We start from the raw sequence: 27,519 nt of genomic DNA on the forward strand, positions 1-27,519 counted from the left end.
GGGTGGAATTTTTAAGAATTGGATTGATCAACCTGGGATTCAAGGTGCCAGGCATAGGTGGAGGCCAATATCCGCATACAGTAAAGGTGATTTACTTAAAACAGTTGGATTGATGTTCTTCCTTTATACTTACAAAAAAAAAAAAAGGCTTGAAACATCTTAATACAAAATATTTCTCCTGTACATTAAGATTTCAGTATTGTGTTATGTGTGAAAAATCTAGGTTGACTGGAGAACTTAATGAAACTATGGCATTGCTAGATAATATAACTGAAAATTGATCAACCTGGAGATTTGGTCCGCCAGCTATGTTTGAATTTTAAGCTTAATTCCAATAATTAATTAACTTTTTTCAGAAAAAAAAAAGTATTTTATTGTCTTCTGCAATACCACCATTCAGTAAACATGAAACTCTCAGAAATACTTTTAACTACAACCTCAACAGGAAGAAGTGTACTTGGCACCAGTGTCTTTGTGGTTACAAAGAGAAAAAATTAGTCCACAGAGTAATCAAATTTTTAGTTCTTTATATAATCAAAAGTAACAGGAAGGGAACAGTGTGACTTGCTGCACAACATGCATACAGTATCTGATATTTTAATGTCACTGAAGTAGTTTATTGGTTGAGGAGATCCAGCAGAACAGAAATGATAGCTATTTCATGGTAAGAGGTTTTACAAAAGCAGAAATGCTCCAAATTGGTAAATCCATTTCAATACAAGCCATGAAAATATCTGATGCCTTGGGATTTGCCCACCAGCAAGGAATCGAGCTCCTCTTTCCTAAAGCGAAGCTGCAGTCACTGAGACATCCCATGTGGCTTTTGAACCAAGCCTGGGCAAAAACCACTTTGATGATGAGGTGATGCCACCTCCACCAGCATTGCTTTGTCTGGAGGAGCTCCCAGGGACTGGAGCAAGACCTAAATCGGGCCTCTAAATGTTAACTTTCTGGTAGGCGTGAGGTGCCAGGAGGAAAGGAACGGGCTGGTTTGTGGCTGATGACATGAGGCTGCAATCTGATGTGCTGCTGCACCGCCTTTGTGGCTGGGGTTTCTGTGTCATCACAAGGAGCCGGAGCGCTCTTTTCCCCGTATGTGTGATGTCAGAGCAGCTCGGCTGTGTTACCCACCCAAGCTGCAGTAAAATGGTTCCTAAAAACCTGTTATCACTATGAGTAAGACTTTATTTATTTATTTTAATACCCTGTTTTAAGACATCCCAAACTGGCTTGGCTTGTTTCAAACGGTACCATTCCAGAGGTGCTAAATCAGAAATGACTATTTACAGTACCCGTGCATTTCACGCGCATGGGTAGCTTTCAGGAGGAACTGTTTCCTTTGTTATCCTAGCTGGGCAGGAATGTTGATGTTACACATGCTCATAAGACGGAGGGGGGAACATAAAAGCTGCAGTACAAAACCCCTTTGAGTTGCCAGTGGCACTTGAAATGTGCTGCAATGGCAGGTTTGATGCTCTGAAAAAAAAACATCTGCTCACCCATTTTTGGGCCAGGTGGGTGGTTCTTAGGACCTCTCCTGAGCTCCTAAATATCAGTGACAGCGTGCAGCCTACGGAAACCTGCGGTGCCTGTTATGTACTCGTTAGTCACTGACACAAAGCTGTGCACATCAGAGAGCAGCTACAGGTGCCAGGGGGAGAAGGGGAGAAGAGGAAGAAAAATGTGCCGCGCTCCGGGGCGAGCAGCTGGATTCCCCACTGGTCCGCGGGAGGCTGAGTTAGTAATGTATGAAGCACTTTGCTATGGATGGGATTTGTTTAGCCCGCGCAGGATTTGTTTTTCGCTGCTAGCACAGAGCTGAGCAGCCCAGACCGTGTCTACACGCTCCTGTGCGGGCAGCCCCGAGCCACGTCCCCAGCAGCGCTGCGGCTGTTTGCACAGCGCCGAGGGCAGGGACCTATTCCCACGCTTACTCAGCACAGCGCTGTGCCTCCCCTTTTTTCACCAGGTGTTATGGCCACATCTGACTCGTTAGCAAAACTCAACCCCTTCCAGGAAGGCGGCGAGCACACATGGAGGGTGCCGGGAGGACAAAGAGGAGGGCTGGTGGCTGGCCCAATGTCTTCTTCCAGCTCTGTGGCACTGAGAACAAGACGTGGTTCCTCTGCCGAGGGCACTGACCTGGGTGAACAAGATAACTTTTTGTCATTCTTTAAGATTAGAGGAAGGCAGAAGTCCATATTACCAATATTGCCAGGAAGCTTTCAGGAAAAAACAGGCACCACCACAGAAAAAAAAAAGGGGGAAGGGGGGGGGGGGGGAAATCCCCGTAAAAAAAATCCAAACCAAATTAAATCTTCAAAGCCTCCATCCTGGACATAAATCCCTTATATTTTTTTTCTTTGGAAGGTTATCATTAGATGATGCAAGACCGATGCTGAACTTCCAGCCCATTAGCCTTCGTGGAGCCGGCTGGCGGCAGGGTGGTGTGGTGGGTCTGCAGAGCAGAGCAGTGAAACCCTCCTGGGGCAGAAAGAGCCAAGAGGTAGGTGCTCCAGGGCTCGTGGGGCTGCCACAGAGGGTGTCCTGTGACGATTCATGCAGGAATCACCCCTGGCAGGGACTGGCCCTGCAGAAGGTGTTCATAAAGCTTTTTGAAATGTTGACTCCCTTGGCTAAAACAGATGGAAAAGGGCTCGGCTTGCTGGTAATTTAAGGGTTGGTGAGCCACTGCAGACAACTTCCCAGTGCTGGCTGCCCTGTGCTGAGCCACATGTGTGTGAAGCAAGTGACTCATCTCACTCCAGGGGAAACGCAGAGGTGCGTGCAAAGCTGTGCCCCACTCCAACTGCTGTTCTCCCTCTGATTTTAAGTATTTCTCTCATGTATTGGCCAGCCAGCCGTGACAGCAGGGCTGGTTTAAGGGCTCTCAGCACGTTGTTTTTTTTTAGTGGAAAGCTGATACCTATTTTCTCTAGATAAAAAAGGAGGTACTGTATGTGTTTGCGTGTCTGTAACTGGTGTCCTTGTGGACACAGTGGGGTTATTCTGGCACGGCCGCAGTGCGAAAGTGCTAATCTCCCCCAGCTGCACTTATTAAACCATTCAAGTAAAGACCCCTCTGATGAAGGAGCAAGGCTGTGAGGTCTGGTTTTTGCTATAAGACTCACTGGAGATCCAAGAAACAGCAATTGTGAATGTTAGGGGGCTTTAAGCCCATAAATCTTTGGGACTTGTCACTCATGGTTTTTCAGATCTCCAGTTGAAAAGACAGGACTAGCTCCTATGCTCCCCATCGGTATGGGGGAAATTTAAACCGATATTCCTCTGGGGTGTCGTCAGGGAAATCATGACCCCAAAGGCCAAATACTGTGCGCTCAGGAGATACTGAAAGCAGCAAGCTGCTGTTTCCTGGAGTCACCAAGACACCAGGGTCTGCTGCTAGCTTGTTAAATGGGCATGCTTCAGGGAGCTGAAGTGTAATCAATGTTAAAAAAAACAGCTGACCAAATCCGTAGCTTTACTTAGGAGCTTGTCAGAGGTAGGTAATGGCCTAGTAAAACTTGGTGAAAGGTGGCGTTTTGGGGCCTCTGTATATTTTTAATCTCTGCGTGCAATAAAGCACTAAGCATCAGCTCTTGCTTTTGCTGGCAGATTTCTTGCAGGAAGACCTACTTGGGGACTCCAGTAGCTCTGAATACCAATCAACTGAAAGGAAAGGGGGAGTTTGGACCAATTTCTCTGCTGGCATAACTCCATTAAAGCCAGAGGGTGAAATCACAGTCCTGTTGAGATGCATGGGATTTTTGCCAGATACAGGACTGCTGAGAACTCTTTTAATAACTCAACCCTGATTTTGCTTTGAACAGAAACCTCCCTGTGAATCTTAGCCTACAAACATTCATATCTTGCACGCAGAAGAATGTTCTGCAGCAAGCAAATGAGCTTGGAAGAGGATTTAGCTTCATCACTGGAACCCTGCTGTAGAATTCGTTGCAGGCAAAATTTGACTTGTGTGGGTAAGGCACTGGCTGAATGGCACACACATTCAAGACCCTCCATGATGGAAAGGCTCCTGATTTGGCTGCAGTCACACACTTTACCAGATATCCCGTGAAGTGCACAAGCACAGTTTTGGTGCTGCCTCTTTGGCATGACCCACTCATGCAGCCAGTGCTCATTAACATTTTTAAGACCAGATTATTGCAGGAGTCCTAGATACTGACAATGCATCTCTCTCTTCTCCCATCCAATTGCATAATGCTGTCATGGCTTCTGGGCTTCTTTTTTGGCCAACTTGTTGTTCCTGAGTATTTGGGAGTCTTCTGGAGGGTCTTGTGCCTGAAGATACACCAGCATCAGTGCCTTCTGTGCTTATGCTGTTTGTGGAAGACTGACTGCACCTCCAGTAAGGAGGTCAGAAGGCTGGTGCTTCCATTGCCTGCAGATGCAAGTAGGTAGCCTTATCATCCTAAGGTTAAAAAAGAAGCAGGAAAGATAATGCTAGGAAAAAAATATATATATATATAAAATTCTGGTTTCTTTAAACATCATAAAGAAGCAGTGGTTTGCTTTGCAGGTCACCTTCACGGCAAATGGGAATCATTCAATCACTGCCAGATAATATCAAAGTCATTCTCAGGGGCTGGCAATTGGAATGACAATTGAAAAAAATATGAGTAAGATTTTAAATGTCTCTTTGTGAGACAGAGCAAAATTGTTCATCAGTGGAACAGATACTGGAAATACTGTCTTAAAGTGGATCTGAAAGGAACATGTATCTCCTTGACAGATAAGAGAAGATGGCCAGTTCTGTCTTCCCAGCTTAGTCCCAGCCCTTTACAGATACAGAGGGAGTTTGTGACCTTGCTTTCCTACTCTATGCATCAAGCTTAGTAGAGCTCTGGGTTTCTTTTTGCGCTTGAGAAGACAGACAGGAAATTTTCCATAGAATCACAGAATTGTTGAGGTTGGCAGGAACCCCTCAGATCATCCAGTCCAACCGTCCTCAGGCAGGGCGAGCTAGAGCAGGTTGCCAAGGAACATCTCCAGCTGAGTTTCAAATATCTCCGTGGATGGGAACTCTACAACCTCTCTGGGCAACCTGTTGCAGTTTTTGACCACCCTCACAGTAAAAATAAATAAAAAAATGATGTATTTTCATGTGTTCAGATGGAATCTCATGTCTTGATTTGTGCCTCTTGTCCTGTCCATGGCACTACTTAGATAAGTCTGCTTCCCTCCTTGTTGGGATGGACCTCTCTTGAACATGGAGGAGGTGATCGTTGAATACCAGACAGCATTTCTGGACCTAGCCTCACCAAGACTGTAGCAGATCTCCAAAGAGGCCAAAGTCTGTTCTTCTGAAATCAAGGTTGGGGTCCTGCCTTTTGCCCTGCTTGCTCCTTTGATAATCCTGAACCACACTATCTCATAGTCACTGCTGCCAAGGCTGATCCCACCATCACATCCCCAAACAGTTCTTGCTTGTTTTTAAGTATCATGTCCAGGACAGTGCCCTTCCTTGTTAGCTCCTTGATGACTCGTGCCAGGGAGTTGTCACCAGCACACTCTAGAACTCTCCAAGACTGCCTGAGCTCTGCTGTATCCAGGGCTTGGGTATCAGGGTGGTTAGTCCCCCACGACAACCAGGACCTGTGAATGGGACGCTTCTTCCAGTTGTTTAAAGACCCCAGTGAGGGCATAGTCCTGTAGCTAACTGCACACACACTTCCAGCAGGTCCTGAGGAAACAGCCGCAAGGGAAGGGAGTTGCTGAGTAGCAGCAACCTTATGAAGTTCCGTCTGCCCCTTCCTTCTCCGGTCACATTCACAATTAGTTGAATTTACACGCTAAACCTTCCAGGCCTTGCACCTTTTTCTGGCACCATCGGCACTCCAGCTGGATGTACTGACACTCAGCTAATGTCAAAAAGCTGTCACAGAACAGCCCAAACTGCACAGCAGCTGACACCAGCTCTCTCCGTCCAAGTGCTCCTGATGGTTTTGCAATTCAGCTCTTCCCCTTAGGAAAGGTAGCAAGGCACTTTGCTTCCCCTCTGCAAAAGCATACTTAGCTGGCTGGGCTTTCCCCTTCTACTCCTGTAAGCACAAATCTGTAGTTGACAGCAGTTAGGAAATGCTTGGCCATATGTTCTGCCACACTGGGGCTCTGGTCACACAAACGTTGTGCAATGCTCATCTGTAGGCCGTGGAGCAGGCCTGCTGGGTGCAACTCAGTGCTCAAACAGGTGCTGGACGCAAGAATCTGAGGGAAAGGTGGTACGAACCACAGGAAAATTTGCTAAAGCCCCCAAGAGCTTAATACCACACTTCTGTCCCGAATCCTGCAGTCAGTGCAGATAGGGAGATGACAAACTCACTCGGTGGCCTCTCCCCTGCCTGTCTCTTCAGTCCGAGCTCCCTGGTTCTGCAGCCCTGTCCTGAAGAACCCCAGCAGTGACTTTAACCTGGTAATGCTAATGCCTCCAGAGTGGTCGTGAATTGCTTTAATAGTCACTTGGGAAAGAGATCAAACCAAACTCCTTTCCAGGAGCACCAGTGTCCCTAGCAAAGGTTAGAGAAAAGTATTTTTATCTGTAGAACCGGTAGAGTTTTTTCACGCGGCTGGCGGCCCTTTCGCCTGCCGCTCTGGCCACTCGTCCACAGGCAGCAAGGCGAGCTGTTCCTGTCCAGACAGCCCCCACCACAGACCGCTGTGAGCTCAGAGAGATGCGTGATGTTGGGGTGCTGGGTTTTGTGCAGGATGGAGCTCCCGGCGTAGGAACCGTGCACGAAGGCTGAGGTTGCTCGGCTAGGTGGCTGCGCTCCCTGCGGGGAAGCTGCCATCCATTAATGTCCGACCAGCACGTCCCCAGCCTTCACAGTAACGTGTCCACAGGTGGCTTCAGGGCGCACGCACGGGCTTTTTGTGCGTGTGCCGAACAGGATCGGGTCTCGTGTTTTTGCCACAGTAAGGGTCAAAGCACGGTAAGGCGCGTCCCCAGGCCGTCCCTCCCCCCGCCCACCGGGCACCCGGCTCCGGCAGCATCATGGCGGGGGACACGCATCCCCCCCCCCCCCCGGGCAGCAGAAAATGGCGGCGGCGCGGTCCAATGGCGGCGCTCCGCGTGCCGCGGACGGTTCCATCCGCCTCCCCCCGCCCCCCCGCCCGGCGCCTCGCGTGGTGGCGGCCGAGCGCTATAAAAGCGGCCGCGGAGCACATGCTCGCTTCAGTGCCGGCGGCAGCGGGACGGGGCGGGTCGCGCCGCCGTGTCGGGGGGAGAGGGGGCGGTGGGCGGCGGGAGAGCCTTCCGGTCAGCGAGCAGCCCTCGGTGCCCGTGTCCCCGTCCCGTGTGAGGGCTGCCGGTGCCCCCCTGCCCGGCCCTGCGCTGCCGCTGCCCCGCGGGATGCGGGCTCGGCCCGCCCCGCCGGCCCCGTCCTCCCCGCCGGCCGCAGCATGAGCGCGGCGAGCGACGCGTACCTCTTCATAAAAGACATAAAACCCGGACTGAAAAACTTAAATGTCGTCTTTATTGTGCTGGAGATCGGTAAGTGGCGCCCGGCACAACTCCCGCACACGCCCCGGGCTGCCCACGCGTGTCCCCCGTGGGCGGGGGTGCAGGGCGGGGGTGGGTGCCCCCGAGCCGTGCGTGGGAGCTGTGCGCCCCCGGGCTGTGCTCCCACCCGAGCTGTGGGTGCTGTGCAGCCCCCCAGCTGTGCTTCCACCCGAGCTGTGCTTCCCCCCGCAGGGCGAGTCACCAAGACGAAGGACGGGCACGAGGTGAGGTCCTGCAAGGTGGCCGACAAGACGGGCAGCATCACCATCTCCGTGTGGGACGAGATCGGCGGCCTCATCCAGCCCGGGGACATCATCCGCCTGACCAAAGGGTGCGTAGGGGCCTGGGGGACCGCTGCCGGACAGCACAGCCCCCCCCATGGCCGTCAGCCCAGTCCTGGGGAGCCTTCTGGCACACAAGCGACGGTTTGGGAGTGGAAGCAGGCTTTGACTCCTTGTGGAAAGACACAGATGACACAGCTTGCCCTGTTTGGACCGTGTCCTTATTCCAGAGGCAGAACCCTGAGATCACTTGCCAAATTAAAGCAGTCTCCTCCGCCCCAGAACATGCCTAGTACAAACGTATGCTCTGGTGGATATGTAGGGAGGGCTTGTATTTTTAATGAGGAGCTGGTGTTTCAGAGACTTACTTTGGCTTTAGAAAAGCTCTTTAGGAGACCACTTCTCTGTAGGAGGGGGGAACATGCAACAGTCACTCCTCATCTGTAAATCAAGCAGGGCAATGAAAAACATGTTCTTTTTTTAATAGCTAGTCCTTTACTCTAGCAGTCAGCTCCTTAATGAAAGGAGGGAATAATGAATGTCCCTGCAACACAGGAAAGTTGCTTTTGATTGGGGTGGATTTAACAGAAATGACAGGCAGAGGGGAACCTTCTCAAATTCACTGTAAAAATTTATATTAGGACTACGCTGTAGAGCTTGGTTAGGTGCGATTGGATTTGTCACAGAGAGCCAGTTTAATTTAAAAAACAACCACATTATGTTTCTTAGCTGAGAGAAAGTACACTAGCTTAAAACAGAGTTTAAAAATACTTTTCCATGTTACTTTGTCAGTAGCAAAATTATTGTCGATTTCATTTGAGTTCGTGTCAGTTAGTTTACACTTAAAGGTGTACTGCATTGGCACTCCGGCCTACAGTACTGCAGGAGATGTTGGTGCTACAACAAGTACAGGTCCTTTTAATCTGTTTCTGTGAAAAACTAGGTAAAAGTTCCTCAGTGGAGCTGCTAACTGAGCTCTTGTAGTGGTTCATTCGAGTGTAATTCCTGCTTTTGGAATGAAATTTTATGACTCTTGCTACCAAGACTACAGCTGCTTCCTGCTATGCAAATATCATTCTCTATGAAATAGGCTGACTCCTCAGAGGGAGGAGGTTTTGGGGAAGCCTGCTTGCGTGGAGAACACGTGGAGCGCTGAAACATGCAGAATGAAAGCAGGGCTCTGGGCCAGCACAAGGCCTTGTGTGTAGCTGGTGTTGAAACAAATTGTGATACTCCTCAGCAGCCGTACTGTGCTCTGCTCTGAGACTGGCTTACTGTGGCTGCTTTGTTAGTTTGGTGCTACCAATGGGAGGGTTGTTCCATCTCCGTGTCAGAAACGGAGTTTGGCTTGTATGAATTAAATCTGAGTTGACATCAGGATTTGAGGGTGGCTAAGTCATGCCTTCATGTATGTAAATTGCAGACTTGCTTAGGACTGTGTAATGGCTAAAGCTAAGCCTGTTCTGCTTTGGCTCTTTTGTTAAAAAAAAAAAATGCCCTCACACAGGCATACAGGGTTCTCTGAACACAAATTTATATATAACTCGGGATTCAATGTGGGATGTTGCCTTTGAAAGGCAGGTAGATTTTGATTTCTTCTGGCAGGTTAATCTGACTTTCCAGTGCTTACTGTTGCAAGTAGTAAAGTGTAGTTAGGCCCTATGTGTAATTACCCCTTTCTTCTGCTGAATTTCAAGCCATTAGATGCATTCCTCCTCAAAAGCAGACGCTTGCTGATTTTGGTCGTAGGCTGACTAACTCATTTACAGGAAGCTGCTGCAGTTAAGAACTTGGAATTTAGAAATACTGAATTCAGTGTTTTATAACCAGCTCCTTCTGAAGCAAAAACAAATACCTACATACCTGGAATACCATTGTGCTGGAGATTATCATGATTTGCTGGGTCTTGTCCCAGTAAACAAATGCTCTACATCTCTCACTTGTTTCTGCTTTCCTTTGTGCTCTGCCTCAAGACTGTCAAGCTAGCTTGTTATCAAGGGTTAAGCATAGAGGGGATCATATTTAAAGCGTAAGGTGGCGTTATGAGGTGAAGAGCATTAATCTTGCTTCTGGATGGGAAACTCCTGAGACGTGCACCAAAGTGTGGACCCACCTCTTCACTTGCTATGCTGAGATACAGAAAAGGCCAGCACTGAACTGGCATTGTGGTCCTGCTCTGCCAGCCGGGCCCCTCCGTGGTGCCTGTGTTAGAGCCCTGTGAGGCAGGATGGCTCCCAGTCTGAGTAGATAAGGCGAAGGGCAAGAGAAGGGCCTGTTATCTATATTTCGTAGAAACCTGGAGCACAAGGAAGTGGTGACTCGTTGAGATTATCAGTGACTCCTGACAGCGGAATGTCTGGGGCTCCTGCTTCCTTTGCCAGATCAACACGCCCATATTCCTGTTAGCTCCCTTGCGCTGCATCTGCGCTTCCAATGTGCATTTTGCAACGCTTCTCTTACATGATGCTCTTCCATGGAAGGAAAACTCTGTGGAACGCTTTGTATAACTCAAATTCCAGTGCCTGGAGCCAAGTGCCTCTATACAGAGAGTGCACTCGTGCTCTGCCTTGTAAGTGACTGTTTCTGCAATCCAAAAATGATACTTTTGCATGTCACTTGGAATGCAGTGATCAAACTTGTACCTTGGAAAAAAAACAAAAAGCAAACATGGTAAGGACCTGTACTAAAAAAGTAAACGCTTACTATTACACACATTCAGTAGCAGTATCCTCCAGTGAACAAAGTTAATTCTTCCTGGCTGCTGCTGGAAGCATAGTAAGCCCCAGACCTGAGAGTTGTAACAGTGGTAACATGGGTACTGCTTTTGGCAAAGTGCCTTTCTTCCGCAGGAGTAGTCACAAGGTTTGCTCCAGCCAGGGAAAGAGCATCAGATCTCAAAATACTTGGCTGGTTTCCTGGAATTCCCAAAGGGTTCAGCCAAGCTTCCAATACCTTTTGCTAGAAGTAAAACATAGGAATCTATAATCTTCTAATGCACTAAAGCTGCACTCGAGATCTCTGGGAATTGTTTTTAGTCCATTAATTCTGATAGGAAGTAATTTTTTTTACCTTTGAAGATGGCATGTTTCTGCTTGCTTTTTCAGCACTGGTCTTTTTTATTATCTAAGACTTTTTTTCTTCTTTTCTTTGGCCAGGTATGCATCTCTGTGGAAAGGATGCCTGACACTTTACACAGGACGAGGAGGCGAGCTGCATAAAATTGGGGAGTAAGTATTGCATGCTTGTATTTGTGGTGTTACGTGGTGTTCCCAACAGAGCATCATGGTAAGTATAGGATGGGGTGGCTCTCATTAAATAGAAGCTTGGTCAGCAAAAAGGTGCTGATCGGCCTTGGATAGGTACAGTACAGACATCTGTGATGTGATTTTCCACATGGTATGGTAATGAGTTCCAGTCCTCTAAGGATTTTAGGCATATTGAGGTAAATCAGCCTCTGTCACAGTACAGGTCTGGATTCTACCTGGAGGTGGTGGTGGGGAAGTGGATAAATGATGAGGGACTTAGTCTGCATTGCTTCCTTAGACCTCAGGTTGAATAACCACTTTGGTGGAAACCCTGTGTCTGTCTCATGCTTGAGAGACAACCAGTGTAAAGAAGACAAAGGTAGCTTCAGTGAATCATATCTAAACAGAAGCAAGCCTCATTAAACCTCCTTTAAACTGCCCACAGAGTGAGGCGGTGACTTTTCTTGACTAAGAACAAGCATGAGTAACATACTTGACAGGCAACAGGGAAAATAGCAACCTTTTTCTAATGAGAAGAGATTTTCCACTTCACACAGTGCTGTAAGAGGCCTTGTAGTCATTAGGGAAGTAGTGCTGTGGGGTGGCCCCCTCTTACAGGGTTCAAAAATGCCCTGGGCTCATCTGGATTTTAAGGGATGACCACGTTTTCTGTGGTGCTAAGTCATTGCTACCGCTTCCATGTGGTTAGTTGGTGGGCCTATTGCGTAGGACTCCCTGTAGGTGGAAAAGGATGCTTTGAATTTCATCCCTCGTTTCATACTCCTCTGTGCTATGGTAATGGAGCTCTCTGTAGTATGGGAGCGTGTGGGAGTATTTGTTTTCCCTTGAGATCTAATCCAGCCATAACTGGGAGCAGGCTGGGTGAGTCTGTGCCTCACCTGACCTTGTGAGTGGGTGCTGGACAAGATTGTGTAGATGGGAGAGGCTGAGGGAGCTCTTTTGTTACTTCTTGTTTTCTTTAGACCATTTTACCTCCTAGAGTAGACGTGTACTTGCTCCTGCTTAACTGACATACCCTCACCTGGACGAAGTGACAGCTTTACCACAAGCCTGTGAAGGGATCAAAAAGCTAGCAAGGCCTTTTAGTACCTACAGATACTTTCTGAAGGTGTGAGATCTGGGTTAGTGACTTCTTGGTGGTGGGATATGTGCAGAATATATATTCCTGGAGTTGCAGAGTTGAGAACTTTAAGGACGGCTCTAGAATGTCATCATAATGCTGATTTCTTCTCAGGTTCTGCATGGTATACTCAGAAGTGCCAAACTTCAGTGAGCCCAACTCAGAACACATTGGACAGAACAAACTGGTATGTTAAACTTGTCTGAGACTTCAGCTATAAAGTGCTCTTCGTTCTGAATGCTTCACACTAGGCTGTGATAAGATATGGTCCTTCTGGAAAAATGGATTTGAATTGATACATAAATAAAAGTCAATAATTAGCGTAGCAAATAAATTCTATGTAGAGCCACAATAAGAACACAGGAGAAAAATCCCGTTCTGTGAATCTTTGGAACTTCTTTCTGACCCGTGTCTTTTTTTACATTTCTCTGAAGGCACAAGGTGAACAGAATAATAGTTCTGCATCAAGTAATATGAGTTCTTGTACATTCGGGCCACTGGGTAAGTCTCTTTCATTTTGTGGAGGTGAAAGTATAAGAAACAGTTAATGGGAATGAAAATAAATTTACCTTAAGGGCTTCGACACTGGGGGGTACAAGCCTGCTCTAAAAAGTGTTTTCACTTGGGGCATGAGTCTGCAAGCACAAACACAGACATTTCCTGAATAATGGTTTCAGGTTTTGTCCCCAAGAAGAGGAAGAAAATATTCATAGTGTCTGTGTCATGTAAAAAGACTTTACTAATCCTAGGTTGTTCTGATGCTTTCAAAGAGTTCTGGCAGCACTTGAAATTCTGTTTATAAAGTGGAGTAGCAGGAACCATTTATTTTTTAAACCACCTGAGACCTTGGTCTTAAAAATGCCTTCTTTAATCTTGCCAGTTACCATGGCTTTTCTGCCAGGTTAGCTCCTCAAAATAGATAGAAGTGGAGGTAATCTGAATTCTAATATCTGACCTGACTGCATGGCTTTGTGATATACTACTTAAGCTTTAATGCCTAATAAGAAGTTGCTTCAAAGGCTTGAGTGGGTGTAAGCTCAGAGGGAACCTTATTTGTGGCCTGCCTACACAATGCCCAGATTCAGTGCCTGGTGTTTTGTAGCTGAGTTTTGCTGGTGGATGGCAGCGAACTGATCCATAACTTGCTGCTGGAAACCTCCATGTCACTTCAGTTTGGTGACTGACTGGTTCTTCCTTAGCAGCATGATGATCGTTTCTTACTTTAATAAGGAGCCCTCTGTGTTCCTTTGAAAATAATGCTTCTGAGCAAAGAGCCCTGCCTTTCCTTTTCCAGGGTGAGGCAAGTGGGCTTTTAGCCCAGTTGGTGTGCAGGCACCTCCTTGGTGTCCCGGTGTTGGGTTTTGGGCAGCTTTGTTTCTGCTGACCTCATGTTCATGAGAACTTAGCGCTAGCTGACTTGCTCCTGTGACTGGACCTCACAAGACAGCTTTCTATTTCTGTCTGCTAGCAGGGAAAGATGCAATAAGCTATGTGCAGCTTGATTGTCTTCTGCTCATTTCTACTTGACTTCTGCCCTGCTATATCTCTGGAACATCCTAGTTGTGTGACCTACAAGCCAGAGCATGTTTCTGAAAGCATCAGTCTAGTTTTATTAGACTCCTGTCTCTCCTGGGCAGGGAATTAGCATGCAACTCCCTGTGGCCCTTCTTGCTTTTGTTGGAGGTGTTGGGGAAGGGATTAGGGGGGAAGGTAAGCTGCAGTTGGGATCTTGGGAATGCCAGAGGGACTTTTTGTAGTGCTCAGGGTTTGCTGATGGCTGCAAACTCCATATGTTCCCTGTTGTTAAACTTGTGTAGGGAAGCAGTGATTTCGTTCAATGGAACATGTGATGACCTCTTTTCTGTCTTTTTAGGAAACGGTTTACAAACTGGACCTGAATCAAGTGGATTCCCATTTACATATAATCATGGCCACTCTTATGCAGGTAGTGGGAGAGGCAATGGACGAGGACCTGTAAATCCAACAACAGCTAACAGTGTTCAGCCTCTTCCCCCTGCTGTCAGTAATGGGAGGGACCCACGCAGAGCCTATAAAAGATGACTATGCCAAATGTGGTTGTACAGCTTGCTTAAACTCTACACTCTACTTGAACACTTAATTGCACTTTTATTTATGGTTAACTGTGAACCAGTTTGTCCTTCGTTTTTTACCTTTTGGTCTATGGAGCAGACGATGTGATCTTTTGTTTTGCTTAGGGAAGCACAGTGAGTCTTCCCCGTAAATTAAAGGGGTAGAGGGAGAAGGTGGATATAAGGACATAAGGGTAATGGTTTGAAGAGCCTCAGTTAAAACTCAGTACTGTTTGCTAAATGGAAGAAAACTTCAGTTACATGTATGTATTTTTCTGTTTCTGTTGGTCAGCCATATAGCCTTAAAAGGTCCGTAATGTCCTGTGTGCACATAACGTTGATTTCCCATTAGTGTTAATGGGAGTTCTTCGTACTGGAAGAGAAATGAGGGAGAAGGGCAAAGCAGCCTTAGTAAACTAGGTGTACTTGGAATGAATACAGCTTGTAAAAGCAATAAGTGTAAGGAAATGGTGGTGCCAGTACTTTGTGGTATCTCCTAAATCAGCAAATGAATAACCCAGACAAAAGTCAAAGACCCGGTGAGCATGTTGAAACTTGACTTCTGATTCCAAAAATCAGTATGCTATTTTAAAGACTAATTCTTCATCATGCCAATTCCAGAGAAGGCATATGCTATTTAAAGAAAAATTCTCCGTAATCCACCATTATCAGTGTCAAGGAAAGCAACGTTAATTTTTTCTTGTTTTTTTTTGCTTTGGGTAAAAGCCTGGATGCTCATTCTTGCTTTGCCTGGAATGTGAAAGGAAGATCTAAATTCAGACAGCATTGGAGAATACTGTTAGTAGCTGTAAAAGCTCAAAGTTACTTTACAGGACTCTGAATCTCCAGGAAAGAATGAGTTTCACAAACTTCTCAAATGCTGCATTACATATCTTTTTAATGAGGCTGAGTACTTTTCCTTTCTTCATTCACTTTTCCAAATGAATTTTGTATTAGATCAAGTTGTATGTGTGGATTGCAGAGGCACTGGCCAAGCACACAGCTGCAGTTTTGGTGCTGCTAAGCTTTCCTTCCTCTGTTTTATATGGAATATCAATTATCCCTTAAAGAACTTAACCCTCACCCCACTCTCCCTTGGGGGAAGCTGAGTTTTTTTTTCCAAGATTACAAATGCCTTGACTCTAGGTAACTGTCCAGTGCCATATTTCAGATCAGGTTTAAAAAACAACTTTGAAGCTGAGGTGTCATACTGGATTCATCTGTTTAACTCTTCTTTATAGCTGACCTCTCAAATAAAAATTGCACTAACTATTTCAAAAACAAATTAACTTTCTTTCTGTCAAGCCATAAAGACTTAATGACAAAAGGCTATTTCTGAATTGCAAGTTGTCTCTGTTATTCATGTTATTTGAAACTACCCCTAAGTTACTGATGTTTACAAGTTACATTTGATATTTGTTTGGTAGTCGCACGATTTGTTGACAGTTGCCTCTAAGGGGCAAGTTCCTTGCTTAATCTGAAATACCAAAATGTCTTTAAAAGCGGGCAGCAGCAACAACAAATACCTGAAGGAAGTTTTAGGGAGACCTGTATGCTGTTTGCCTCCGATTTGTTAAAGTGCTACCCTGATGCCTGTTGCCAAAATTTGTCCTGCACACAAAAGAGTGGCATGCCTCCTGAGGTCACTCGCTGGTGCTGTTAGGGGAGAACAGTGCTGACTTGTAAAGCATGCAGTGAAATCGGGGAAGTGGTGTAAGGTGATGTGTAACTCAGGGACTTTAAATTGCTTACATATTTAGAAAAAGTCATCTATGGAGTCTAGATGTATAGACAACCTTTTATGTGGTGTTGCATTAAGATGTTTGATACGCTTGTGAGAAGGAATCCAAGAGGACTTCTAAACCTGTGAAGTACGTGTGACGTGTTCCGAAGGTAAATGAGCTGTAAGTATGGTGTGAGAGCTGTGCTTTCCAGTTGTAACTGTAAAGGTAGTAAGTGAATAGTTGAAGTGATGGCATGGTGGTGACTTCATATTCGTTGGGGTGTATCAGCTGTGGATCTCAGAAGTCCTGGTGGTCTTGGTTTCTCTACAATAATAAAGAAGGTTGAAATAATGGGGAACCTGGTTTCAGTGTATGCAAAGGTACCTGGTGTTTGCAGCTTTATGCATCTGGGCTTTTATTAAGCTAATAAATTAAGTTGTTCCCATTCAAAACTGAGAATTGCTGATAAATGTTATAATTGAAATGTTGCTGTCAAGTGGATGACTTTCAGTTGGGAGGAAAAAAGCACAAGAGGCTGGTCTCCATGTTTTCAAGGTTAGTAGCATTCCTGCCTTCATCTTTCTTATGTGAAACTATTTCAGTTTATTAATAAATTTTTACTTCTTTGCAGGGGAAATCTGTGCCCTGAAAAGTCACATGGACTTAAAGTAAATGTAATAGCAACTTTTCAAGGTTCCTCTGAGCTTCCCGTGAACCTAAGACAAGGAAGTTATTTCCCTCAGAGGTATCAGTGTCAAGATAGTGAGTTCTCAACTTGCAGAGGAGTCTGGGAGCCTGCCTTACATCTGGATCCTATCACCTCAGTGTATGGAGGCTTTGCACAGAAACGTTTCCCTATGTAAACAAGCAGTGGTCATGAGTTACTCACACTATAAGCTGCTTCACAGGGTTCAGTGGCTAGGTCATTACGGAGTTTTTTTACACCTATCTGTGGAAGACACCAGAGGTAGGATTTTTGTGAGGGTAGTTTCAGTCTAGGTAACACAGGCCACCAAAGGAGAAAGCTGGAAGCTGTCCACTTCCCCAAACAGCGTTCTGCAGTGTGGCTGAGTAGTCATGATGCACTTGGAGCCACCATACACCCAGCTCATGTCACATCATGGTGCCACTCTCCTCTTCCTCCTTAAAGGGACTTCAGCAGTAGGGAGTTCTGTTGCTTATCTGCTGCAGTCCTCTGTGCTGCTTTAGTCCTTCCTCAGCCTGAATCCCCTTCATCCACAAAGTGGAAAAGCAGCCCTCTATTGCCAAACAGTGCCTAACCCTCAGTGTGCTTGGGGGCCATGCAATCTACATCCACAGTGAAAAGGGGAAGGTGCTGTAACACACAAGTGCTGGAGCAGGGCATGTGATTGCATAATCACAGGTCTCACAAGACATCTCAATAGCTTTGGCCTGAGAACTGGCAGCTTGCTGTCCTGTGTGACAGCTATTCCTGTCCTTACAAACACCATTAAGAGCATAGGCTCCTGATAGGCACCTGCTGCCCGTGCAGAGACGCTGTGGGCTGTGTGAAGCACCTTTCCTGTGTCAGTGCAGTCTCTGCAGAGATGATGCCATTAGCAGAAGTGCAAGGATGTCAGTCATGGTCTGTCAGTGAACATGGCTCACCTCTGAGCCCAGGGGATCATTTAGGGGAGGAGGAAAAAAAAGTGTTAGCTGTCTGGGTCCTTAGCGTTTTCATAGGCTTTAGTGTATAGCTAATGACCTGGCTGTACCCTTCCTGTAGGGATCTTTGTATCTAATGTCCACACCCCTCAAACAAAGGGTTATTATCTGTTTCATAAAGGCACTTTACATCAGCAGCTCCCAAAGTGCTTGCTAGAACTGGGAACTGGTAAAAGCAAAGGGTTTTTAGGCATTTCTGGGACAGCTTTGCTGGGCTGCTGCGTGGCCCATGTGTTCTCAGTGGCCCAGTGATTTCCTTGTTCCTCTTTCACATATGTAGATTTGCTCTTTTTATTTTTCCCTAAACTTCGAACCAAGCAAGGCTTTGCATGGCCAGGTGCAGTCTCGCAGTGTTTTCCAGGGGGGTCCAGTGAGGCGTGTGGCTCTGTCTGTCTTGCCAGTGGCTCGCTCCTGACTGGTTTCAGGAGTTTCTGCCCTTAGCCCAGCACCAGTGTGCTACTGAGGAGACTGCGGGGCTGTGACTCCACGTGGCTCTGATGAGGCTCTGTTAATGATTACAGGAGCAGTAATGATTTCAGCAGTGTGTTTAACCCAGATGCTCCCCCTGCTGTGCTCTTCTGCTGGGTGAACCCTGCCCTTGCTACCGGGGCACAGGGTGCCAGGAGACCCCCAGCCAGCACCCTGCGTGTCTGTCCCCTGGGTGCCCACCTTGGTAGCTGTGCTCAGAAGGAAGCATGGGCAGTCCTCATGGTGCTGGTACCACCCTGGTTTCTTTCTTTTTTTTTTTTTTTTTTTTCTGGTTTCTTCTGCAGTGGAAGACGTGACAAACCAAGCAAGGGGCGACCGCCTGACAATCTCTTCAAGAATTCATTCAGAGGTGCACTTTCTGACGTGAGCCTTAACCACGTTACTGATTCCCTTATTCTCATCCAGGGAATTTGAAGTTGTTGCGGCCCTTTGTAGGGATTATGCTTTTTGATCTGTGATGGGCGTTTGTGTATATATATATTTATATGTGTATACACAGCATCTTGCAATTGGGATGGAAAAAAAATAATCCTAAAAAACCCTGTTTACTAAACTACAGAGGATAGACTTCAGAGGGATTAGAAACTAAATGTGGAAGTTACTAAGGGGAACAGTTAAGGACTTCATTTAGCTTTTTAATTAAATAACTATTTTTTTCCTCAGGAAGAAAGTAATGTAGATATAGGAGCTTCGTCTAAAACCACCTCCCAGCTGATAAACAGGCTCTGGGTTGTATGTTTCCTAGGGAGCAAGATTAGGGACGGAGTAAAACATCAGGATTTATCAGAGCTCAGGAAAGAAAATTCTTGTGTGCTGTAAATGCACGTTCAGAGTTAGCTGTTTCCCGTGTGAGCTGAAATGGGATGAGGTCTGCTCTGCAGAGGGACAACCCAAGGCAGTGCAGTCCCTCCAGTGCTGACTAGCTACCACGTTAGGTAAGCTGGCACATAAAAGACAAAATCAGCTTAGTAAATCATTAACCAGGACCCTCTAGGAGTGTGTAGCTGCATGTTGCGTGACCCCATGGGGGTGGCTGGGAGTTCCCTCTGAATTTAAGCGTGGTTTGCACTAGGTCCTGTGCAGGCAGCAGGTTCCCATCTGTGAAACCAGGGGTGGTCAGGCAGACCTGTTGGAAGCTGAACTCCTAACTGGTGTAGAGGCTGAACACAGTGGAAAACCTGAAAGCCACAACCAATGTGTAGGTTTTTCTTTCTAAATCAAGAGAAGTTTAGAAACACAGGTGAAGCTTGCTTTCTCCATACCCCGCCCCCCCAAATCCTGCCAGGTGGGAAGTGCAGCTATTAGCATCTGATCTGCTGCACCTGGTGGTACTGCTCCACTCAGCTCCTCCGCGCCAGGGCAGGCGTGGGCTGATGCTCTCAGGCGCATTCATGCCTGCTTGGAAAACCAGGATAGCTTGGAGATGCTGGGAGAAGGTCTGTGGCAGGAGGGCTGGTGGAGCTGGAGGAATCTGGCTGGTGGCTTCTCGAGTCTGTTCTGCAGGTAAATGTTTAAAACATTGGGCAAATGCTGCCAGGGGTGGCTTGGGGAGGGGGAGTTGATTTTGGCACAGGGCAAGAAGGAGGATGCATTAAATGGTCTACTGTAGCCCTCTCCACCGTTATTTTCTATGATACATGCATTAGCTTCGTTTTTGTAATTTCCTCCTTCATAGGTTGATTAATACTAAATTTAATTTTCTGTAATCAACTTGAGCGTGTAACTTGGAGAGATGAGGTTTAGGTTGATTGCAGTAAAAATCTACCTAGCTCACATAAAGCAAAACTATTTTTATCGCTAAATTATGCAATATTTTCAGGGAGCTCTGCAGCCTACTTATATTTAACCTTTGAATGGAGTGCTCTATTTTTTCAGATCAACTAATGCAAACTTTGTAAATGGGTTTTTTAATTATGAGAGACCCACCTGTATGCCATCAACAAAATTATTAGCAAGGCAGAGAAGGATAACCAAGACTGCTGTCAGACTTCAGCTGAATGTGAAAAACATTTAAATGCCAAGAACAGTGGTTGCCAAGAAATAACTTTAAACACCAGGTGCTGGAGGAACAAATTAATATGACTTATTTTTAGAAATAGCAGATCGAGGCCTGATGCAGGCATTTCCATGTACAGCAGCAGCACTTGGCCATGCAGTAGGACTAGCAAAATCAACGCAACCTTCTCTTAAAAATAAAAAACAAATAGATGCAATTTAATTAAAAGCTTTTGTTAGGGAGGGAAAGAGAAGCTGATCCCCTCTCTGTTATTTGCAAGACTCCAGTGAGCTGCTCCTGTGCTGTTGCTTATTGGACTTGCCTGTGATGTGGCTTAGGATGACCTTGAGGTAAGGAAGCCCTGTGCAAAAGCCATTTTTGAAATCTTTGCCTCGGCACTTGCAATCGAGTTTCATTTTGGCTGTGCTTTACTGCTGGCAGGGCCCATTGCTAAGGACAGTGAGCCTAAATGTTCTTGCTGAGCTTATTTCCTTCAGTAGTGGAGGGCATCAGAGGTAATTTCTAGAGGAAGCAGGACCCAAAACGTAAGTAAGTATCATGAAGCCGCTAAGAAGGCTGTGTCAACTTTGGAAAATTGCTGCAATTAGCTTCCCATAGCTTTTTTAGCAAAGTGGATTTGTAGAAGCCTTCTGGGGCACTTCATCAGTGTTTCAGCTGAAGACATGAGTTACAAAAACCTGTGTCTTTCTAGTGGATGCACATGGCTGGAAGGGGCATTGGGAAAAAGAGGTGCATTGATAAGTTACTCTGTCGCATGTCTGGTGACAATTTAATGATTGGTAGTATCTGTAATGACTGTGGGTTTTTCTGGATGTGCTTCAGCAGTCCATTTTCACTGGGCAGAGTTTTCATTTTTGGGGTGTGTGTGTGTGACAGGAGAAGGCACATCCTTCTATGGTTTTGGAAATTTGATGACCAAAGCTGGCAAATTGCAGTTGTTACCACAGGCTGCTATGTTGGCCCAGGTGGTGTTGCTGTGCCCCCCAAGGAACTGACTTAAGGGATCAGGATGATGCATGCAGGGATTGTGATGATGTGTTTAGCCTGGGATCAGAAGTACTAGCCTCCCAGAGGATGCTGCCTGTCGTCAGGGTGTTCTGTAAGTGGTGCATGGGAGGTGTCCCTGCGACTGTATTTTTAGAGATTGCAGGTGTTTCCTGTTCCTCCAAAGATGCTTGGTTCACCCCATCCCACGACATGAGGACTTTGTGATTTTGTTTTCTTCTTGTGCTTTTGTTGGTGTTTCAAGGGAACTTGCAAGAACCCCACTGTGCAGCTGTTTCTTCTCTGTCTGCCCCCTCTTTTATCTCTCCTGAGAAGGTCTGTGCTAGCAGCAGTGGCAGGTTCTCACCTGCGGTCCTGCAGGAACTTCCTCTGTCTCTTGCTTATCTTCTGCCTTGTGGCCTTGCCCTGCTGCCAATACCCAGTTTCTTTCATATAACTCACATCTGTCTTGTACGTGTTATTAGTCATTTGGTGTTTGACAGGTCTGTCTCTTATCATTCCTGCTGGTTCTGGTTCCCTTCTCTCTTACCGAAGTAAATTGCAGGCCTGCCCAATTAGAATCGTAGAATCATAGAATATCCCGAGTTGGAAGGGACCCATAAGGAGGATCATGGAGTCCAACTCCTGGCACCGCACAGGTCTACCCACAAATTCCGACCAGGTGACTAAGTGCACAGTCCAATCGCTTCTTAAATTCAGACAGGCTCGGTGCAGTGACTACTTCCCTGGGGAGCCTGTTCCAGTGTGCGACCACCCTCTCAGTGAAGAACCTCTTCCTGATGTCTGGCCTGAACCTCCGCTGCTGCAGCTTGACACCATTCCCTTGGGTCCTATCGCTGGTGACTAAAGAGAATAGATCGGCACGTGCCCCCCCACTCCCCCTCGTGAGGAAGCTGTAGACTGTGGTGAGGTCTCCCCTCAGCCTCCTCCAGGCTGAACAGGCCCAGTGACCTCAGCCGCCCCTCATACGTTATCCCCTCTAGGCCCTTCACCAGCCCTTGTCTGGATGGACACTCTCCAACAGTTTTATACCCTCTTTGTACGGTGGTGCCCAGAACTGCACACAGTACTCGAGGTGAGGCCACACAGCGCAGAGTAGAGCAGGACAATCACTTCCCTTGACCGACTAGCGATGCCGTGCTTGATGCACCCCAGGACACGGTTGGCCCTCCTGGCTGTGAGGGCACACTGCTGGCTCGTATTCAGTGTGCTACCAACCACAACCCGCAGATCCCTCTCTGCGGGGCTGCTGTCCAGCGTCTCGTCGCCCAGTCTGTACGGATAGCCAGGGTTGCCGCGTCCCAGGTGCAGGACCCAGCACTTGCTTTTGTTAAACTTCATGTGGTTGGTGACCGCCCAGCTCTCCAATCTGTCCAGATCTCTCTGCAAGGCCTTTCCACCCTCATCCGAGTCCACAACTCCTCCAAGTTTGGTGTCATCAGCAAATTTGCTCAGAACACCTTCTAGTCCTACATCCAGATCATTTATAAAAACATCGAAGAGGACTGGCCCTAAAATGGAGCCTTGGGGGACCCCACTGGTGACTGTCTGTGTCAAAAAAGAAACGTGTCAAAAGCTTTACTGAAATCCAAAAAGATCATGTCAGCTGGCTTCCCTTGATCGACTAGATGGGTGACCTTATCATAAAAGGAAATCACGGTAGTCAAACAGGACCCACCCCTCGTGACCCCATGTTGGCTGGGACCAATGACTGCATTGTCCCCCAGGTGTGCTTCAGTAACTTCAAGGATCATCTTCCCCATAATTTTGCCGGGCACTGACAGGCCTGTAAGAACGCACCCGTCCCCGAGCCGCTCGCCTCGGCGGGTGACTGCAAAATGGCCGCGATGCCCGATGCAGACGGCCCGCCGCTGCCGGCTCTGCCTCCTCAGCCTCCCTCACGAGGGCTGCAGGGTGCCGGCGGCTCCCTCAGCTGCTTCGAGCGGCCTCGATGCCGGCCAAAAAGCCGTGCCCGCCTCGATCCCCCGCGCCGCTGCGGATCGCGTCTGCCCTGGAGCCGATTGCCTCGGCAAGTGGAGCCCCCCGTTTTCTCCTGAGGTACGTGTGACACTGCATGCCCTCTAGCAGCGCTGCCCCGACGCCGGAGCCTCTGGGGCTCGGGAAGGCATTTCGTGCATCCTCGTAACAAGTCGTTCACAACTCCCCGGGCACCGGGCTTCAAGCTCGGCCTTCGAGAAGACTTTGGTAAAGAAGAAAGGATCGTTTTTTTCCTGACGGCTGCAAATGAAAAAGCTTTTCACTTGGGAGTTGCGGGTCATATTTATGGAAATGTGGAGAGCACTTGCAATATTTATAGTGGTTACAGAAGCGATTGAATCTATCTTTTATTGATAAGTATTTACATGCCCACAAAAATCCTATTGTGCAGTATTTGAGAGAATTTTATTTAGATTTAGTATTTTGAAGTAATTTTTTAGTGCTTCTTTATTATCCGTGGAGTGCAAGATTCAATATTTCAAGTCCAACTGTCACCAAACAGCCAGAGGTTTTTAAAAGACTTTTATTTTACATAAAGATAAATGTTGAAGACACATTTTGCAGAGGCACCATCTGTTCCATGTTGACCTTAATTTTCTGGATGAGTGCTTTTCCTCAAATGTTTTAAGTCTTGTCTACATTTCATTTGGTTGGGAGTGTTTAGGTTATTTGTTGAACAGGAAATCAGATATTCAGAATGCAAACACACCATTACATTGCAAATTATTCCCTTTGTATAATTTAGCAAACTGCTTGGTAAATAATTCCATGGAGTTGCGGGTAGAGCTGCCTCTCTGACATGCGGCAGGTGCCCTCGGTGGAAGTGGGTTTCTTTGAATGCCACCGCCATGCCTGGTGCTGGGAGGTGGGCTGCGGGATGCCAAATAAGAACTGGTGGTGGCAATGGTGTGTAAATGTCTTTATTCCTTTTTCTGTAGGTGTCTTTGGGCGAGGATGGGATAAGGGCTTGTTGGCTGGCTTTGTGGCCCTGGCAGGGTTTGCTGTTCAGGCTGTCTGGACAACAGTACATGATTCTAGCAGAGGGAGGTCACTGAAGCAGCTGTGTCTGGTACACATCATTTCTGCAGGGCAATATTGCCAGCCACCTCCCTTTCTTCCTTCATATCCTTTTGCTCTCACATCTTCAGCTACAATAGGCTTACAGATGAATTCTGGCTTCTTTGCCCCCAGCCTTGCTCTGTGGCTTGTCTGACAAACTCCCTTGTGTTTTTGATGCAGGTTACCAAAACTGGGCTCCTGAATCCTGACCTTACACTGCCTTCAGCTGTGGGGACAGGAAAAATACCCTTATCCAAGTTGTCTACCTCCTTACTAGTTCCTTCCTGCTTTTCTTCTCCATAAGATAAAACATAAAAGTCATAACACAACTCTAGGTGCATGCTATCTCTGTTGATAGGTGGTTGATTTGGACTGATGCTGGCCTGCAGCAGCAATTATTTCAGTGACAAAATGTGCACTTGGCAGGGGCGGTAACGTCTTTGTGGTTTTGGGTTGCGAGCGGCATTGTAATCCTGCCCTCATGTTTCTTCTCCTAATGTAGGAGATCCTTTCACCCCTTCTGTGCTGCAACATCTATAGTCTGAACATGGACAGGATATTGATTTTTTTCCCCCTAGAATATGGATTTGGAAATAAAACTAATGATGTGGTAGAAAAAGTGATAGAAATTATTATTATTTTATGCTTCAAGAAAATCCCAGAGGAGAATGCTACAAGGACCACGCTCTTCTGAATCAACCAGCTGGTTTCCCTACAGCTCTGCTGTACGAGTGCCTAGTAAAGCCCATTTCAACGTCATACTGAGATTTAGGGGAAAATGGCTAAACAAATATCTAAATATCAAGATTGTGGTGTTTCTGAATGCCAAAACTTGTGGAGAGAGACACTGGCAAGGTGGTAGCTGGTGTGCTGGTCACCAGCCTGGCTCTGTTGGGCAATACCCATTGCGACAGCAAGTTTTGAGGGAAGTGCTGGAGAGGGAGGGAGGTGCTGACCTGTAAAGTAATGAAATGCGGAGCAGCTAAGTTTTGTCTCTAGTGGTAATCTCTAGCATCTAGATTTCTGGCTCTATGCAAGGATAGGAGTGGTTGGTATTTGAGAAAAGCTAACGATGCTCTCCCCCTACTACCGAAACAGATACCTTTCTGCTCTTTGAAGAACTGAGAAGTCTTGCAAATGGGAAATGTGAGCGGGTTTGGTCACTTCAGTCTTGCTTTGAGGTGGTGATTTATAAAACATGTTGAATTGCATGCCTGTAAATGGGTGAAGAATAACTCAGCAGGAGAGTGTCAAAACTGTCCCTTGCGCCTTTGGGGTTGGCCCTTTCAAAAGGCAGGATGTCTTGCTTAACTGCTGGAAGGTCAGCTTTTAATTATTATTGCAGCTAATCTCAGTTTGATTTTCTTTTTCCCTTTTAATCCTGTCAGCAGTGGCAGAAACAGCTGTTAAAGGAGGCTCACTGCAGAGCAGGGCCTCCCTCCTGTGCTGAGGCAGAGGTGGGCAGTCAGGCGGGGGCTAACAAACACAGCATTGGGCTGGTGGACCTCAAATCCAACCTCTGACTTGGATGGCTTCAAACATTGGCCCTATCAAGAAGCTAGACGTCTGTCTTTCACCAACCTAAGAAAATACCCGGAGTCTGAGCAGCAGCTTTAGCTAATGACAGAGAGATTATTGCCATACTGCCTTTAGTGTGTGGTGTCTGGACACATTGCAGCCTCATGTTCCTGCTCATGCTGCCCTTCCTAGCTGGATTAGCAGGGCTGGGGCATTTTGGGGTTATTATTTTGGCTCCCAAACAAAATGTGAAACCAGGACGGAGCCTGAATCTGAAGTAAGGGGCTGTTGGGAGACTACAACATTGGTGGAGTAAGAGAACGAACAAAACATGCCCTTTTCAAGATATATCTACATTAAAAACGTTTCTTTCTCTTTAGCAGAGAAATGTTTAGTTTTACCAAAGAACAATACGTTTGTTTCCACACATCTGCCTTTCCTCAGTGTCTTAAGAAAATACCTAACTTTGGTAGCATCATCATCGAATAAGTGTTTTAAAACCATTTGGGGTACATTCATTATGTTTCTGCAGCAAGAAGTCTGTTACACTTTGTGCAAATAATTCTTTTGAGACAAAGCAGCCCACTTCTATGTGATCTAAAGAAGGTATCCTGCAAGTACTGCCTTTGCTTTGGCATGGACATATCTGCACAGCAGGACTGAGTGTATTTAAGATGACCAGAAGTATTCTGACCTGCTGGATTGCAAGCTAAATAGTTATATGGTTTCTATAGCAATAGAAGTCATTATTTAGAAGAGCACAACTTTCTTAAGTTGGAAAGAGGGGAATGAAAGCGAAATACTTACCCGTGTGAATGCCTGAACTGTCATGAGATGACAATAGATATAACATCTGTTGTAAATCTAAGGGGCTAGGGGAGGAAGCTGCTTTCTGCTGGCATGCAGGAGAGGTCCCTGCTTAAAATAATAAAAGCAACTCCATTCCCCCAAACCTTCAAACCTCAGCTCCGTGTTTTTGCATTGCTAGTACTTTTAGGTTTGTATTGTGATGAAATCCCAAACCCTGTGTTTGCTGGTTGCCCAGGTCTTGTGCGTGATGCTACGACAGCCGCCCTCCTCGCTGGGCTGCCGCTGTGTTAAAACCCGAGCTTCAAAGCAGTGGCCTGGGCTTGGGAGGAGGGTGGCCAGAGCAGAAGCCAGGTGGGTTTCAAGAACTGTATTCAAATTCGCTTCACACAGGAAAGAATTGCTATCGCTGTTTTGTTTGAAGCTGTAGTTCTCATAGAGCATGCTCCACTTGGAGGAAATTGCAACAAATGCGCGTGTTGAAAAGCAGAACATCGTTTTGCCTTATTAGAGCTTGCTACTTACCCTGTGCAATCTCTGGATTGTAACTAATTAATATAGCTACACCTAAATACTGAGTTAGCTACAGCTGAGAAGGAACTTATTTTTCCTGAGTGTTTTTTTTGTGTGTCTGCTGGAATGAATGGGTTCTCGGGGTGCTCTCTCCTTTCATCCAGAGTTATTCACCAGGAATTGGATGTTGTAGTGATGTAGGCTGGCGCTGCTGTGCCATAAGCTCTTTTCTCCCTCGCCTGGGTGGCATTAGCACTTGGGGCCCTTCAGCCGAAATCTGAAAGAGAAAAGGATGTGCCTTTGGCTGGTCTCTGTGAGATCAAAGAGCATGGTGTTACAGTTTGAAGCCGAATGTAGTCGTAAACATCATTTATTGGTTCATCCAAATGCAGACAAATAGTTTTCCCACTTGCTTATGAAAATAACA

The 27,519-nt window shown here is 46.6% G+C and overlaps 2 protein-coding genes across 3 annotated transcripts in view; both read left to right on the top strand.

The window, feature by feature from the left end:
* The first annotated feature begins 7,041 nt into the window (after nucleotides 1-7,041).
* Nucleotides 7,042-16,452, top strand: NABP1 (nucleic acid binding protein 1). Its single transcript, XM_083842947.1, has 6 exons — nucleotides 7,042-7,510; nucleotides 7,712-7,850; nucleotides 10,956-11,027; nucleotides 12,301-12,373; nucleotides 12,621-12,687; nucleotides 14,060-16,452. The coding sequence occupies exons 1-6, from the start codon at nucleotides 7,057-7,059 to the stop codon at nucleotides 14,245-14,247; spliced, it is 993 nt and encodes a 330-aa protein (XP_083699073.1). The 5' UTR covers nucleotides 7,042-7,056; the 3' UTR covers nucleotides 14,248-16,452.
* Nucleotides 16,453-16,607: 155 nt separating this feature from the next.
* LOC310902053 (uncharacterized protein) overlaps nucleotides 16,608-27,519 on the top strand; it is an 85,187-nt gene continuing 74,275 nt past the window's right edge. Inside the window, exons 1-2 of one of the 2 annotated variants that reach the window (XM_083842949.1) lie at nucleotides 16,608-19,678; nucleotides 20,452-20,521. In XM_083842949.1, coding sequence (XP_083699075.1) covers nucleotides 19,549-19,678; nucleotides 20,452-20,521 — 200 coding nt within the window. In that variant the 5' untranslated portion in view covers nucleotides 16,608-19,548. The other variant, XR_014586423.1, reaches the window with a different exon arrangement.

This window comes from Anser anser (genome assembly GCF_964211835.1).
Source record: "Anser anser genome assembly, chromosome: 6".
Taxonomy (NCBI): domain Eukaryota; kingdom Metazoa; phylum Chordata; class Aves; order Anseriformes; family Anatidae; genus Anser; species Anser anser.